Source organism: Lepidochelys kempii, chromosome 16, assembly GCF_965140265.1.
Source record: "Lepidochelys kempii isolate rLepKem1 chromosome 16, rLepKem1.hap2, whole genome shotgun sequence".
Classification (NCBI taxonomy): domain Eukaryota; kingdom Metazoa; phylum Chordata; order Testudines; family Cheloniidae; genus Lepidochelys; species Lepidochelys kempii.
In genome coordinates, this window is record NC_133271.1 from 12,665,343 (window position 1) to 12,682,872 (window position 17,530).

At 43.2% G+C, this 17,530-nt stretch overlaps 1 protein-coding gene across 5 annotated transcripts in view; it reads left to right on the forward strand.

The window, feature by feature from the left end:
• The first annotated feature begins 503 nt into the window (after positions 1 to 503).
• The window catches only part of PAPPA (pappalysin 1), a 228,109-nt gene continuing 211,082 nt past the window's right edge, over positions 504 to 17,530 (forward strand). For 3 of the 5 annotated variants that reach the window (XM_073313936.1, XM_073313935.1, XM_073313938.1), the window contains exon 1: positions 11,256 to 12,052. In XM_073313936.1, the coding sequence (XP_073170037.1) occupies positions 11,656 to 12,052 (397 nt within the window). In that variant the 5' untranslated portion in view covers positions 11,256 to 11,655. Of the gene's footprint in view, positions 595 to 11,255; positions 12,053 to 16,424; positions 16,477 to 17,530 lie in introns of those variants that run through there. The other 2 variants (XM_073313934.1, XM_073313937.1) reach the window with 2 other exon arrangements.

Below are 17,530 nucleotides of genomic sequence, written 5' to 3' on the forward strand. Positions count from 1 at the left end.
CTCCATTTTTTAGCTAGGGCTGGCCTCAGGTTTATTTGATGTTTGTTGTGGTTTTTGTCTTCTTTTCCTTTGTCTGCCCATCTTCTATTTTTTCCTTTGTTTGTTTGTTTGTTTTGTTTTGTTTTCTTACCATATTTGAGGAATCTCTATTGCACTCAGAAGCTTGGGAGGAATGACTGGAATGTTTTGATTTCATATAATTCTGCCTGCAACTTCCTTTCACAAATCAATTAATTTCTGCACATCCTGACAGTGTAATGCTAGGGAAGAAAAAGGAGCAAAGCCTCACGTGTGTGGTGGGGGGGGGGGGGGGCGAGGGGAGGCAAGGAGGAGGGGCTCTAGCATGGTTGTATGTTCTGATGTAAAGGGGATGGGAAACACTCTCAGGAGCTGAAGCAAAGCATATTACTGAAAGGGAGCAGTGATGGGTGGACCTACCTCCATGTTATATCTGGCAGACAGGAGTATGAAAAAACCACCTTGTGCCATACAGACAGATCACTGCAGATGAGTGTCTTCCTTTGCCATCCCAGCATTTCCAGAACCGTGTGACTAGATAAGACCAGGATTTATGCAACGCTCTGATTGGCAGAGGTTAGTACAGGATTATATGCTCCTTCCACTCCCCTTTCCCCAACCCTTCTTTTGAACCCAAGGAACCAATCAGGAAATGGTTGAAGGGGTCCAATGGCCATTTGTAATTTGCCCTCTTTGCCATATCAGTAGTGCTTTGGGGTGGCAAGAGGCAAGATGGCTAGTGATTGTAGCACCTGCCTAGGACTGAAGAGACCTGGATTCAACTCCCTACTCCTTCACAGGCCTTAGGCAAGTCATTTAGCCTCTCTGTGCCTCAGTTCCCCATCAGTACAATGGGGATAATAGCATTGCCCTATTTCACAGAGGGCTTGGAGGTTAAATACACTACAAATTATGAGGCACTTACATACAGTGGTATGGTCAGAGGTGGATTACAGTTTTGTGGGGCCCTGTGCCAGAGAAAGTGAGGGCCCGTCCACCCACCCCGCACTTCTGCCAGGGAAATAGGATCAGGGCGCGGAGGCATGCAGGACAGGCAAGTGGAGCGGGACAAGCCAGCAGAGTGGGGCAAGCCCCTGAGCCCCGCCCCCTGCCAGGAGCAGCAGGCAGGCAGAGAGGGTCAGGGTGCCAAGGCCCATGGGCACAGGTCCTGTTGGCCCAGTGGCTAATGCACCACTGGTGATGGGGGCAATATGAGTACCCAAGGGCTTATCTACATGGGGCAAGACTGGACGAGCTATTCTGAACTAGCACCCCATATGCTAGTGCCGAATAAGAATGTCCACACAGGAAGTAAGGGTGGAATAGCTACTGCACTTTACATTTACATCCTCGCTATTTTGCACTAACTTTCCCATGAATTCCCCATGCAGACAAGATAGAGATTCTGAAATGTATGCCTTTTATCAGCTCCATTATGTTGCTTGCCCATTCAGTAGGGATTGACTTACCTATGCAGAGTGACCTACCTTTCATTTTCATCCATTTCTTCAGTTGTTGTGGAGTGGCCATTAGTTATCATTCCTGGCAGGGTCCTGGGGGTCAGCTGAAGCCCCACAATCAGAGAACCAGGTGCAGTGAAGGGTTGATAGCTGAGTGCTGCCAGCCAGCTGCTACTGCGGTGGGCGGCACTACCTGCCTCACTTAGGGGGAAGATTAAGGGCTCATCGGTGGGAAGAAGACAGGAGTTAATCAGGAAAGCTATGAAGGTATCTGTCCTGGGGGGAATGGGGCTGGGATTGGAGGACAAATCGGTCTGGGGCAGGCGTTAGGAGCATGTGGGAGAATGTAAGTTTAATCTACCCATTGGTTTGTTGTAGATGGACCCAAGCCACAAAGTTTGGATCAGGATCTGAACTTTACTAACGTTTGGGGTGTTTAGATCCAGGGCATTGATTTAGCCCCTTGCACTGTAGAAATAGGGGCAATTGCTAAGTTCAGATCTGATTGTGAAAGTTGGGGCAGTCTGGATCAGGGAGTTCAGTTTGGGCCCATATCTCGTGTGTATGGGACATTGCAGTTGCGTTTTTCAAATGCCATTTGAGTGAAAGAAGTAAGGGAATTTCTGAGGAGCAGAGTGAGGCCTTTCTCCTGAGCTCTCTCTCTTGGCTTTCATTCTATTGAAATAGTGTCTTTCTCCTGATCAGTTTGTTTATCACTTACTTGATTATCTTCATCAGCAGCAAGACAAGACAGGTTTTCCCCTTTGATCCTATCAGCATCACCATTCAGACTAGAAAATTGATTCTGGGAAAAAAATACTTGGGTGTGTTTGACTCATTTGTGAAAGTCCTGGGACCTGATAGATGGCATAATATGCCCTGGCCTGACCTGATCTAAAGGCCTCTCCAGGTGGCTTTTGAATTTTCCAGGTTATTCTGGAGCCAAGTACTCCAGAGTACATTTCTATCCATCTCTGACCCTACCCTCATCACCTCATGCACACGCATTAACCAGCATAGCACCTTGCTTCCGGCTTTCAGACCAGTTCACTCAGCTCTTCTACTGTCATGCCATACCGTACTGACTCAGCCTTCAGGAGCACCGAGCGAGTGGTACGCGGAGCACCACTCCTTGCTTCCCCATCTCCCGGACACACAGCTCCCCTCCAGAACAGCTGTCAATGCCATGCTGTCCTGAGCCAGCCACCAGAATCTCGGCGCGAAGGCAACCCAACTTCTCTGCCGCCCTAGGCTCCCAGTATCCCCTCCAGAACGACTGTCAGTAACATACCATTCTTTCTGTTTTCTTTTTTAAATGAATTATGGCTGGAGAAAGTTGCTGGATTGACAGCCCTGGAGACTGATGTCTTCCATGTATCCACAGAACAGGTACAGAATCAGTAGAGGCCGTATAATTTTCCCCCACTCCCCCGCACCACTGTGCTTTATCTATATTGTAGAGAAAACATTACTAGGGCTAAGAAAAGAGTTCAGTCTCCATAGCCCATTCAGTCCTTGACCTCTCTGCTGAGACTGCCAAAAGGCAGGGGGGCCTGGGGTGGGGGGAGTTGCTAATTAACAGCAACTGTAGTGCTGTGTTTTGTGTTATGGCTACAAGCCCATTTGGATTAAACATATCTACTAATATATTTACAAAGACAGGGGACCCTTGTGTAATAAAAAAAAGCCCCCTGTCTTTTCCGTCTTGCAGTTGTTTGGCTGCCCAGTGCTGGCTAATAAGGAGTTGCTCTTTGGTTTAGCATAAAGGTATTTTTCCCCAATCTGAGACAGCCTTTATCTCCGTATTGGGAAGCTGCATACTTTGCACATCCTGGGCCACATTTTCAAAGGTATAGCATCTCCACAGCTCCCACTGACTCCAGGAGGGGCTGCAGGTGCTCAACACCTCTGGAAACCAGGCCTTAAGAGTCTTGCAGTCTTTGGAGGAAAGCAAGGAGGCTGCTCACAAAGTAGTCCGTACAGAGTGAGTATGAATATTGATGAGTAAAGCAGCTGCCATGTGATAGTCCTCCTTGTGAAAGTCAAAAAACAAATAATCTAATAGTCCAGGGACGAAGAACACATTTTTGTCATCTTTCATTTTTGTTCATGGACAGTTGGACATCTTCCCTGCCCACTGCCCCCACCCCAGAAACTTGCAGTAGTAGCCCATGTTATCCTAATGATCAGATAAACAGATTTTGCAGGCAGAGTAGTCATTTACCAGATTTCTTTCCTCAGCATTTGACCTGAAGCCAGACATCCTGTAGATTTTAAAATCTTCTGATGAGACAATTTGGGACTTCATCTCAGTTTTGTTCTGGAATACCAGATATCCAGTTAGTTCACCCCGGAATGTAGTCCACTTGTTTAGTCTGCTGCCTTTAGCCTACTTCTTAAAGTGATATACATGTTACGATGTCTTCATGCAATCTGGAAATTCTTTATTAGACAAAAGGGGGGTGGGGGTGATCATCGTGATTAATATGTAGCACTTTTGGTAGCAAATTCCATCTGAGGATCTCAAATCTCTGTGCCAACAGTCAGGTAATTCACTAACTAGGGTGACCGGATGTCCCAGTATTATTGAGACCATCCCAATATTAGGGGCTTTGTCTTATATACACCACTATACCCCTCTCCCCCTCCAGAAAAAAGTGCCTCAATTTTTCCCACTTGCTAGCTGGTCACCCTACACTGAACACACTTTTAGGTACGTGAATATTATTATCCTTGTTAAATGAAAGGAGGAAGTGAGGTATAAAGTGATTGTGACTTCAGTGACTTAATAGGCAAGATGGGAATAGAGCCCTGACACCTGAATCCCAGTTATGTCCTATATCTCCAGTACACGCTAAAAAGGGGCCAAATCTTCAGCTGGAGTAAAGTGTCATAACTTCATTGAAGTCAATGCAGCTGTGATCATTTAAACTGGCTGAGGATCTGCCCCCAAAGATTTTTAGGTTATTTATTTTAGTTGCCATTCACTTCTACACAGAAGAGGGTATAGCGATCCCCTTAAGGAGCTTTAAAAATCCACATTATTATTTTTTTAAAGTAAGGGTGAGTAATGTGGATTTTTAAAGCTCCTTAAAAACAACAAGGAGTCCGGTGGCACCTTAAAGACTAAGATTTATTTGGGCATAAGCTTTTGTGGGATAGAACCCACTTCATCAGATGGAGTAGATACAGACTAACACGGCTACCCCCTGATACAAAGCTCCTTAAGGGGATCTCTATACTCTCTTCTGTGTAGAAGTGAACGGCAACTGGGAGTCTGTATGCCCTAGACAGCCTTGAAAATGTCTCCTCTACAGACCTGAAGAGCTCTATGGAACTTGAAAGCATAGTATGTCTCTTTCACAAACAGAAATTGATCCAATAAAATATATTACCTCACCCACCTTGTCTCTCCCCTCAGTGTGTCCCTTTCTTGATTCTATCAACTGGAGCTTTAACATGAGTTTCAGTAGCCCTGCTTGAGATAGTCCCCACCCAGTGCTAATAAGATCTAGTTAGATGGGAATCAGTGTTAGCCTGGGGCTTTAAATAAAGGATACACAAGGTTCCTTCTGGAACAATTTGCTGGTGTTTTGTCGCTCTTGAGATTATCAGAGAACAGAGCAATGCAAACATCTTTTGCAACAGAACAAGAGCCCCTTTTGAGTCTGCCTTCTGCCCTCAGCTAGTACACACAACTTTAAAAACAGCCAGCCAAAGCCCTTACTACCTGTATCCTACCATAGAAGTCCAAAACACCATACTCTTGAAAGTTATTTGAGGTCGTTGCTGTAGTTTATGGCATTGAACAGAGCTCTTTGGAGCGGGGAGGGCTTGTAGAGCAGACCCATTTGGTAGGATTAACACAAAGAAGAAGACTGTAGAATGCTGTAGTATTCTTAAAGCTTATTTTAGCTGTCTATGGGACAGAAAGAAGCAGGAAATTCCCAAGTTTAGGGCAACATTTTTATCCCAGAAGCTGCATCTCAAAGCCAATACCCTAGTCTCCTTAAAGGCCCAGTTCCGCAACCCCTGTTATGATTAGTGTGGCCCCCATCCTGTGCACTGAAATCCATGGGAAAGGGATCACACGTTATGTATGCAGATATTCCCATTGAGCTCACTGAACTGTCAGGGATGGCTCTCTCATAGGGAAGAGTTTCAGAAATTGACTTTACATGTCCAGGTGATATTGACGGGTATTTTGTCGTGCAGAAGGGAGACAAATATTGAGTGAAATCCTGACCCTCTTGAAGTCATTTGGTAGTTTTACCTTTGGCTTCATTGGAGCTAGGATTTCACCTACTGAGTCCATACTGAACAGAATATTGCTAAAAGCTGTGGCATAAAACTAAAAGGAGAATCTTTGATTTAAAATGATTTTCAGAATCATCCCCTGTTGTGTTACTTCAGTGTAAATGCAGAATAATCCCACAGCTAGGGTTGCCAGTTTTGATTGGCCTATTCCTGGAGGTTACTGGAGTTGCTCAGGATTTACACTGGTGTACTAAGGGCAGAATTTGGCCCATCGTTTATATAATCTATGGCAATCAAAATTTCTTTTCATTATAACCACAATGGAATAGAATTCAACTTATTACTCACCCTTCTACCTCCCAAAAAACTGTAGAATTTATTTAATGAATGTAATGAAGAAAAAACAAACAGAGAATACATACTATCATTGGAAATGTGATATTTCATGAGAGAAATTTGAAGGATAAAGTAACTGAATTCCAAACAAACAGGCTGATCAGCATATCAGGGAAATGTACTTTTCTGCAGGAGAGAAGTTTAAAGTAAAAGTTTGCAGCCATGACTGACCCCTTTATAAAGTGATCAATATAGTTTTTAACTTTGTAATTTATTGCAATTCTTAATTGTTTTGTAGATCAAGCAACATGTTTAAAATTCACAAGAGGCTATATAAAGTAAACGGCATGTGTGCATTTGTATATGGAGTAACTGAGGAAATTACAGTTGGTGAGTCTTTTATCCAGGAATCTTCTTCTCATTCCAAAGCATCTCTGCCGAGCCTGGGAGCAGTATAGTGGTGCCATTGATTCCTGTCCATGGCTTGTTCTGCCACTAAGCCCAGACTGGGCATGTCCTGGTATACAATGTCCTGCCATCTACTCAGAGATCTGCTTCTAGGTCTGAATGTCCTTTTTTGTGTTTGCATCATTTTCTTTGGCATCCTATCATCTATTTGTCTTCTACAGTGTCTCCACCATCATAATCTTTTTTTTTAAATTGCAGCCCATTCAGTACCCTGATTTTACATCCTACTTTCTTTCTGACATCTTAAAATAATTCCACTTTATATCTGCCATCTTCCAAAGAACTCTCATCTCTACTGCCTCCAGCCTTCTGACGTCTGTTTCATTTAATGAAGCTGCTTCCAGACCATAGAGTAATACTGTTAGCACACTGGTTTGGTAAATTTTCACTTTGATACAAAGTCTAATATTTTTATCAGTCCATAATTCCATCAACTTCTGCGCAGCACTTGTTGGTAAGGCACGTCTTCCTTTAACCTCCGTGGTGATGGAACCATCGATAATGATCAAACTTCTTAGACGCGCACAAGGTTTCACTTCTTCAGTGACGTCACAGCTGCTGCATTTCAACAATTTATCTACAGTTTCTCCTCCAAGATACAACCACTTTGTCGTCTTGGCATTTATCAGTCCACATTCAGTATACCTATTTTTCAAAGTAATGAAGAAGATCATCATTAATGAAGACATGTCTGCCAGTGGTATGATGTTGTGTGCATAAGATAAAGAGCTTACCATTAGATCAGCAGTTCTCAAACTGTGGCTTGGGACCCCAAAGTTGGCCCAACCTCATTTTAATGGGGTTACCAGGGCTGGTGTTAGACTTGCTGGGGTCCGGGCTGGAGCCGAAGCCCCAAAGTCTGAGCCCCACTGCCTGGGGCCAGAGCCCCAGGGCTTCAGCCCTGGGTGGCGGGGTTCAGGCTTTGGCTTCAGCCCTGGGTGCTGGGGTTCAAGTTACAGGTACCCCGAACCGAGGCTGAAGTCCTCGGGCTTTGGCTTTGGTCCCCCTGCCTGGGGCGGCGGGGCTCAGGTGGGCTCAGGTTTTGATCCCTCCTCCTGGGGTCATGTAGTAATTTTTGTTGTCAGAAGTGCGTCATGGTGCAATGAAGTTGGGATGATCTAGAGCAGGGTTTCTCAATGTCATGCCCTCCAACTCATCTACCATTCTTAATGTCCAATTTAAGAACCTAACAAAAAGTGATGGGATTCCATGCTTCCTTGTTTTACACCAAATTTGACCTGAACCAGTTGCCTGTTTTTTCTCCAATTCTTAAAGCATTACAGGAGTATTCATACATAACTTAGTAATATCCAGTAAAAACGGGGATATAATAGCAGTAGCTTAATGTTTTAGGTTAGCATATTTATACACTATTTTGAATACACAGCAACAGGCAGTAAAGGATCCATAACAATGGAACTTTGATGTGAATTGTATGCAGGTAACTAAGGCAGGGTGTAAACTTTATGTCACATGCACTCATTTTCAAATAATATGGAGATTAAGTAAAGATGGACAACTTGTTAAAGAAGAAAAATTAGAATCCCTTTTTTGAAAAATTGGCAATGAGCCCACATCAGCCTCACCCACTCCCAGTGTTCTTTTGCCATTGTTTTCATTTTTGCTCTGCCTCTGTATTTCTTGGTTCCACCGGGATCAAATTTGGAAATGTCCAAATCTCAGGAAGGAGGCTTTTTCTATTCCGGTGATTCTGGCCCAACTGGCAGCCAAAATCTCACGAGAAATGCAATTTTTAGGAGATTGCTAGCCCAGATTATAGTTCAGAGCTTTCAAGTATGGCACAGCTCTGATGCTGTTCATGTGCACAAGGTTGAATTTCATTTGTTGTGAGAAAGGGAAGCAGGATTTGATGCATAGGCTAAGGGAATCCTATTAAGATGTTTGGTTTGGTTTGGATGGGTTGTTTACTCATTTGCTTTTTCTAAAAAAAATTCTGGAACATGCGTATTTGTTATATCTTACTTTTTGTTTACATTTTCTTTAAGTCTTTGTCGTAGATTCCAAATACTTGGAATTTCCAAATTAGAAAAAAAAGTTAAAATTTGGAATTTCCCACCAAATGAAAATTCCTTTTCAGAAATATTGAAACAACTTTAACAAAAGGTTTCATTTTGATAATGCTGCAATGGTTTGTTTTGACTTTATTATTTGGACTTTTATATAATATATTTTCATCTAATCATCAAAACAATGAATTTGAAATGGAACATTTCGACACTTTTTCATCTAAATATTTCAGCGAAATCAATACGTTCATGTGAAATGTTTTGATTTCATTGAATCACCATTTTCTGATGGAAAATTATTGCATTGGAAATTGTGTGACCAGCTCTACTTAGGCCTTTTATTACTAAGTACTGCCCTTGCAGACCCTACTCAGGCAAAATTCCCATTGACGTCTGTGGGAGTTTTCCGAGTGGATAGGGCACTGGGTTGGGAATCTGGAGGACTTGTTTTTTATTCCTGGATCAGCCACTGATCTGCTGTGTGATCTTGGGCAGGTTCATTTCATTTCTTTATACCTCTGTTTTCCCCTCCCACCATCCATCTTGTCTATTTAGGTTGTAGACTCTTTGGGACATGAACTGTCTTTCAGTATGGGTTTGTGTAGCACCTTGCACAATGGAGCCCTAGTCTCTATTAGGTCCTCTAGGTGCTACTGCAGTCCAGATTATAAATAATAATTTAATAAGGTACTCAGATTCAGCTCCAGATCCTCTCTGTAAAGTATGCGTGTAATTGAATGTGCCCTTTCTTTTTCTGTCATTTCTTGTATTGCAGTACTTGTGCATGATTATACCATAGCATGTGTTTTGATCAGTAATTGCTAATCTGTATCTGCCATACACAGATGTTGTGAGGCTTAATTCACAAGTACCTGTGTTGCATTTTGAGGTCCTTGCATGGAAAATGATATAGACTTACAAGGGTGGTTGGTTGGTTGGTTGGTTGTTTTTTTTCCTTTAGATAATTATCCCAATTCGGGCTAATGCCTGGGAGACCCTTGACCTGGTTAGAGCAGTGCTGAGCATCTGCAGTGCCATACTGACTTCCATGATACCCTTTGGATGCCCAGCACCTCTGAAATTCTGGTCCCCATTGTATATTCCTGAATATTTGCAAATTAGCACGTAAACAAAAAATCCTCGCATATATTCACATTAATAATAATTTTTAAAACATCTAGGTTACTGACTGAAAGAATTGATTTTAGTTACTTTTTACATATGTATTCTAGATGTAATCATCTATCGTGAAACTTCTTCTTATACTAGTAGTATAATATGTCGAAGCAACGAGGTCATAATAATTGGAGATTTCACTGCAGCGACTCTGTTTTAAATGTTTGCAGAAGAACAAGGCGGCTAGTATTTTGGGGGAGGTTAGTGAGAGTTGTTGGGTTTGTGAGTTAATGTAGTGGGAGGTAACCAGGCTGTAGCATACTTTTTGTGAATGGAATAGTAGCCTATGGATTTATAATGTACTACTGCTAACTCATTTCCACTTAAGTATTTAGAAAAATCCTTTTTGTTGCCATCAGGGGGAGCTTTTGAGATCTTTCAAGAGTGACTATATATATATTTAAAAAAAAAAAAGAAAAGAGGGGAAAAAAAAAAGAAAAGAAAAAAACGTCCCAGCTCAGAAACAGAGATCCACAAACCAGCAAGCAGCCAGAATCTTACCTGGCTACAACTAAGCCAAGGAAACCAGAGGAGCTGAATTCCTTAGATTTGAAAAATCAGCCAATTGAGAGAGGATTTTTTTAATCAATCAAAAATAAAATTAATAATTTTTATTATTTAAAAAAAAACCCAAACCAAGAGTCTTTGGGAGCATTCAAAAGGCAAACCCTGCTCTGCTGCTACAGCTTCTGGAAAGCAAATGCTCTTCAAACAGCTTCACTCCTTTTTGCTCCTGATGATCGGATGGGGACCTTTGATGCAACATTTGGATTAGCTGCACACAACTGCACTGAGGGGGACCACAAAAGGGGGAGCCTGGCTGATTGCATAACTTTAAGAAAATAGTAAGAGGGAAAGAAAGAATTAGAGAGAGAGAGTGAAAAAGAGAAAGAAAGAAAGCAATTTTTAAAAAAAATCTGAGAATCAAGTTTCAAGACTCTTTATGTGCTGCAGAGGAGCATGAGGTTTACCAGCAAAGTGCAAAGGGGAGCCTGAGAGGAGAAATAGCTTACTCTTTTGCCAAGAGAAAACATAGGAATGTGTGTTTTGGGCTGGACTGAGGAGGAAAGCTGGGGAGATTGCAGAAAGGGGTGCAGGATTTTTATCACATTGGTACCTTCACATTAATTGCCCTCTTTAAAAAAATAAATAAAAGAGGAAAGAGGGGAGGGAAAAGAACAGAAGGGAAGAAGGGGGGGGGGAAGAAATCAGCAAAAGTGTTTGAGACTCTGGAGCTATCTGCCCCTTCAAGCTGATTGATTAGTCATGATCCCTGCAGTTTTAATGGGAATCATTCAATTGGGAAGGTGGAGCACCCTTGAGTAGATTAGCATATTCTTGTTTACTCATCTTCTGAGGGGCTTTTTCTCTTTTCTTTCATTTTGTAGAGAAGAAGGGAGGGGGGAGAGGTTGGGGGGGGGAAGGAGGGGGTTGTGGCTTATGTTATAAAGGAGCCAAAAATAAATAGATTAGAGCATCTTTTGGGGGGGAGGGAAATCAGTGGGTCTGTGTCTTGGAGAAAGCTGGGTTTTTTTGTTTTTTTGTTTTTTTAAGAAGAAAAAAATAAAGGGAGCAAAATCCAGCAGAGAAAAGAAGAGAGAGAGGAATTCCAGCTGTGGAGGAATAGAGAAGAAGAAGACAGATAGAGTAGGAAGAACAGAGAAATACATTTTAACCCAGGAGGAGTTTTGTTTTTGTTTTTTTGTTTTATTTTATTTTAAAAGGGGAAAAAAAATCTACAACCAGGAAAGAAAGAAAGGAAGAAAAAAAGAAAAGAAAAAGAAACTGAGAAGGGTTATAAAAAGAGCAAATACCCAAGAAGGGTGAACAGGAGAAGAAAGTCAAGGCAAGGAGGAGCCCAAAGCTGGCAGATCGGGAGGATTTGCAGGGGAGAAGGGGGGGGAAGATTGGAAATGCAGCTCTGGAGTTTGCTGCTGCCTCTTGCGCTTCTTTGTACAGCCGTAGCCAGTGGACCCGAATGTGGGATGGACGAGCGCTCCCGCAGGGCAAGGAGGGACACCAGGCACACCCGCCAGAGCCGCTACACCGCCCCGGGCACCTGTGCCACCAGGCTAGCCCGAGGCAGGCGTTCCACTGCTCGTCTGGAGCCTCTGCCTGTCCCCCGCAGGAGGCAACAGCGGGAGGTAAAGGGCGAAGAGGATTCCCTTACCCCAAGCAGGGCGCTCTATTTCAGTGGACAAGGTGATCAGCTGCGGCTGAAAGCAGATATTGAGCTGCCCAGAGATGCCTTCACTTTGCAAGTGTGGCTGAGAGCTGAAGGAGGACAGAGATCACCAGCTGTCATTGCAGGTAGGTAGTTCCCTGTGCTTGTAGCATCCCTTTTATATTTCACACGTCTGCAGAACAGCCGACTGTAGGCACGCGCGTGTGTATAATGTGTGAACGTATGTTTAAATGTGTGTGTGTATATATACGTGTGTGTGTGTGTACCTCCGTATACATATACATGTACTGATGTATGTATACACGTTTGTGTGTTTATTAGAGATATCTCTACATTTGATGAACTAGAAACTCAACAAACTGTCTAAAAGTGTATGTGTGTGTGTATACATATATATATACAGTTAAGTAAACTTTTGCCAGTAGCGATGGCATTATTCCAAATAGCCTCTTTATTTTTAAATCAATGTACAAATGGGAAGGCGAGTACTTTCTATACGTTTCTAATTTAATTTGATAAGGAAAAATAGAACTGTAGGAAGTGTGTGTGTGTGTGTGTGCACAATTCATGCATATGTAATTTGTTTGTGTGGGGATGTGCATGTGAGGATCCTATTTGATTTCCTTGGATTTTATTAGCTTTTCCGTTTATTTCCGCTGTTACCTTTTTAGACACTAGGTTAGCACGTGGTTCCAAAAAGCTGTAAAGGAACTTTTGGCTATTGTGAAGCCTCAGTAGTCAAATTTAGTTCATAAAGTTCCCAGCCCCTCAACACTCAGCTAGTACTTGACTGGCACAGCATCTAGAGGATGTTTTTAGTATTTTTTTTTTCTCCCCTTCGAAATCACAAGTGTAACACACATAATTGTAAGGTCAAATTGCCCTATGAAATTGTTTAGCGCTGAGACCAGTTATTGAGCTAAGCTGTCCGATCATGACAATAATGAGGAGTATTGCACTTTTCTTATTTAAAACTTATGAGCCCATCAGGGATTTGTGTTCTTTTTCTTTCCCCCTCCCTCCCTCTGCTTTAGTGCTAAAGTGCGGTGAAGCTGCCATAAAATTGGATACTTTTGACAAAGTAGAAGGTTTATAAACACTCATAATCGCTGAAACATTCATCTTTGCTCTGAAGGAAGCTGTAGAAAATGGAAATGCCCTTTAAACAAAACAAAACCAAACAGGGGAGGAGACACGGGATGGGGGGGGTGCAGAGAGGAGGACATATTTTATAGTTCTTTTGGCAAGGAGATTCCCTGAAAGTACAATTTTTCCATGTCGTAGGATGCCTTAAAGAGACAGTGAGGGTTTTCCCTTCCCCTTTAACTAGAGTCATTTCCTACAAGAGACCAGCGGATGCTTTTCTTCTTCTTGATATAGTCACTGATCAGCCTTTAGGGCTGCTTTCCTCCTGCTCCCCTGCCACATTCCATTCTTTTATTTCCTTTCTCTTGACTGCACTATACTTGACCTATGGGATTGTTGTCACTCAAGAAAGTCTCTTCCTTCTCAGGAAAAAAACAAAAACAAAGCAGACTCGCCAGCAAATTGCTTTAATTTTCCCCTGTGTCCAGCTGTTGTGTTCACTTTTAAGGAGGTGAATGCGGTGCGTTTGTCAGAGTATGAGACATTGAGCGCTGTAGCTCACGAAAGCTCATGCTCAAATAAATTGGTTAGTCTCTAAGGTGCCACAAGTACTCCTTTTCTTTTCGCAAAGACAGACTAACACGGCTGTTACTCTGAAACCTGAGCATAGATTGTATTTCCTTCTGCCTATGGTAAGGAAAAAAGCTGGAGTCCAACTACGAAGGAGAGATGAGTGATCTCAGGCAAGGAAAAGATTAGATTATCACCATTCCCCATTATTTATTATTCCCCCTCCTCCCTTATTCCTAATCTTGATTTACAACAGTAGGTCTGAAATTGCTTCCCTTTCAAGTGGAGAAAGACAGAGTCTAGGTTTACACTGATATTGTCAATGAAAATGCAAAGCAAATACATACATTTATTTAATCAAACCCCGGAAGCACTGTTTCACAAGAATGTGTAATCCACATGATGAGGGAGCTAGATACACACACGCACAAAGATTGTTCGTAGTAAAGTAAACTATTTTAATTGGATAGGGGAGGTTAAGTTCTTGCTTGTATAAAACACCTGACCTGTTTTATGCACGGAAATGACCTTCCACTAGAAAAGAAATGCCCCAGTTTAGAACCATAAAGCTTGTAGCTTTACTCCAGAGAATGCTGACTCTTTTTTTTTTAAACTCCACCCCCCCCCCCCCCCCCCGAAGAGGAGCCAGGTTTGGCTGTGTGTGTAAACACCTGGAATAGATCCAAGGAGGAACTCGCCTGGAGTATCCTCCACACACTAACGGTCTCCCAGACCTGCAGCAAGCTTAGGGAGAGATTAGACTCTTCCCTGAATGAGGAAATCAAGGGTTCCAGGTGCCCAGAAACTTGGCTTTCTCATTTTCACTCGTTTTGGATGTGACAGATTTAGGACTCTGATTCTGCCCTACGAGTCACATTGGTGTGACCCCACGGAAGTCAGTAGTCTGTCTAGCCACTAAAACGTGAGCAGAGATGGGGCCAAATTCACTGCTGGTATAAGTGGCAGTCTTGGCCCCTTCAGTCTATTCTTGTCTTTACTACTGATATGTTGTGGGGAGGAGAGGGAGTCAGTGGGGTTGCACAGGATGTAAATAAGGGCAGAATATTACCTCAGTGAAACGAAACCTCTCATTTTCTTTAGTATCCTTCCTATCACTTCCTCTGCCCTCCCTCACCAAACCTTCTCTTCTCTCTCTTCGCCCCCCACCCCCCCTGTTCCCCCCGCACCCCACTAGTTCAATCCCGGATCTTAAAATATTCATTGCTCCATTTGCAGGCCACGGTCAATAACGTGCCCATAGGGGAGATTGGATGTGCACTGAATTCATTCATTCTAGATCTCAGGTAGAAGCCAGGTTGCCATCAGTTTCTCCAAGTGAGCCCTGAGAGATAAGGAGCTTCTGTATTTCAGGCTAAAGGGAGCTTCCGTGCTGCTCAGAAGCCAAATTTCCTTGTGTCACCCTTTGCTGCTATATTCAATTTATTTTTATGAATGCCTAATTTTATAGAGCTACTATACTGGTTAGTCATCACTTTGAGCCACCTCCTCTCACCCCCGTCTCTGATGGTAGGTGGCCCTTGGTACCAGAGTCTGCCGATTTTCAGACTGCTTTGCAGCGATGTTATTTCTGCCCTGCTTGGATTCATGGATATCAGTTCTGGCATTTTGCGAAGCAAAGCTGTGGAGAAAATTGCAGTTTGACCCACGAATATGTGCAGTGCAAAACCCCAGCCTCAATTGCCCAGAGATAGACTCAGAGCATGGAATATCCCTTCGCTACGCCAGCCCATACAGCATACACACATGCAGCACAGGTGACCTCACAAACACCACACAGTCAGGTCGCACAGCGGTTGCAGAGACACCCCCTCCCCCACATCCTGCATCACAAACGCATTCACACACACATGCTCAAACAATGCTTTATGATTGCTTTCAAAGGCTGCAATAATCTCTAATGCAACCCTTTTGACGACGGGATGTATTTCTCGTGCATAAACGAAGGAGTTAATTTAACCAGGTTAAACCGGGGTGACCGTTAATCCGGTTGGATTACCTAAAATCAACACAATACATAGACTGCAATGCGCAGTTGACCCTGCTTCTGTTGGACTCAAAGATAGTCCAGTTCTACAATGGAAATACATTTCCACCCTGAGAATTGCTAAGAAATGGGCTCCTCCTGGCTTGTTCCTGCGTGTGTGTTGTTGGTAGAAAGCTCAAGAGTTGGATGACCTGTATTTTGCTAGCAGTGTGACGTTGACTCTTTAAGAGGTAGGAGCTGAGAGGATTGTGTGAATGATCAGACGTGGGAGCTGGAGTAAAAAGGCGTGCCTGCTCTGAAGAGTAAAAGTTATTTGTGTTTTGTTTTCTTTTTTTCCCCTTCACTCACATACACTCTCTCTCTCTCTCTCTCTCTCTCTGTCTGTCTCTATCCCTCTGGCTGCCAACAGAGAGCATGATCCCAAGTTAATAGCGCTTCATATGTAAGGGAGTGCCTGTGTTTTCCCAGCTTCCCTCTTTGGTGAACACACAACTGCAGCAGAATCCAAGGGGAAAGAAATGCCAAAATCAGCGCACAGTGGAGCTCTTTTAAAGTCACAGCCTCAGTGTGCCGTAAGCCATTTGAGAAATGCCTCCAGCAGGGTTTCAACAAATGGGTTAATCTGAAGGTACACAAGGGATACACAGTAGCTCTCCAGCGTTCAAACAGCGGCATCAGAGCAGGTCGACAAGCAGTTTCATATCCATGGAATTTCCTCCTATAATTATTAATCTGCTCTCAGATTGATCCACTTTCACTGGACTCCATGAGTGGGGTGAAATGGTGGTGCTTTTCCAGCCAGCCGATTTTATAGCAGGTGCACTTTCAGCTGAGTGACTGCTTCTGCACAGATGCTATGCTTGATAGCCGCCCATACGAAGCAGATAAGTAGGTAATGTAGTACCAAAACGGACAGATAACGCCGCATCTTTTGTTCTTCAACAGCCTGCAGTCTTTCACTTGCATGGATTTGTAATTGGGTTTTTTTTAAAAAATCAAATCTCTGTTTTTTTTATTACCATAGAAAGAAAGAACCATGTGTGACATGTGTGAGTCCCATCACTTACTGCATTGCTGGAAGGGGCTCTGATACCAAGGTGATGGGCATGGTATAAGGAATAAAACAGAAAGGGCTGGGTAGGGCACCAATATACTGTGTTTTTTTCTGTTTATCTGCATAATAGGTGCAGCCTGGCAAGCAGTGGTAACACAGTCTTCCACCAAGATGCTCTGCCAATGCTGCTAAACCCTGACCTGAATCAACCACCTGTGGGGTGAGAGGATAAATCGGTCTGACTCCATAGTGCACTGTATTTTTGGCCATTCGGCTCAAGGGTTCAAATCGGTAGTGCCAATTTTGGTGGCAGTTTTGTGCCATGGATATCTGGCCACTGAGATTAGGATTACTTACTCATTTCAAAATAGCCACTGATGGCTTGTCATTTTAGCAACACTTCGGTGCTTTTGTGATTTATTTCATTCTGAGAGCAGAAATAGGGATGGGGGATGGGAGAAGACAGCAACATTGGGGTGGGGAGTTGCAAAACCTCATACTTGTTTGGGGGGAAAGCCATGGGGGGGTTAAAATACTTTTTCCCCTCCACCTGTCTCTCACCTCCCCTAGTGGAGGCAAGGTAGAACCGGGGAAGGGAGGAAAGTTTGCCAAAGCTTGAGAAGGCTTTCAGTTCTAGAACCCAGAGAGTATTTAAAGGTCCTGACGTTTGGGTTCTGCTGGCTACTCAAGCAGTCAGACCACCATATTCAGGAGAGTAGTTTAGGAAAGAGTTTACAATTCTGGCTTTGCTAATAAATAGAGTAATTGTAAATAAAGGAGGAATGGTGGTCATGGTGGTGCGTGAGTGGAGGGGAGGGAGGGCTGTGCATATGTAAAGGGTGGTAAATTAAGGCTCCCAAATGCTGAGGTTTGTCACAGGGTGAGCTG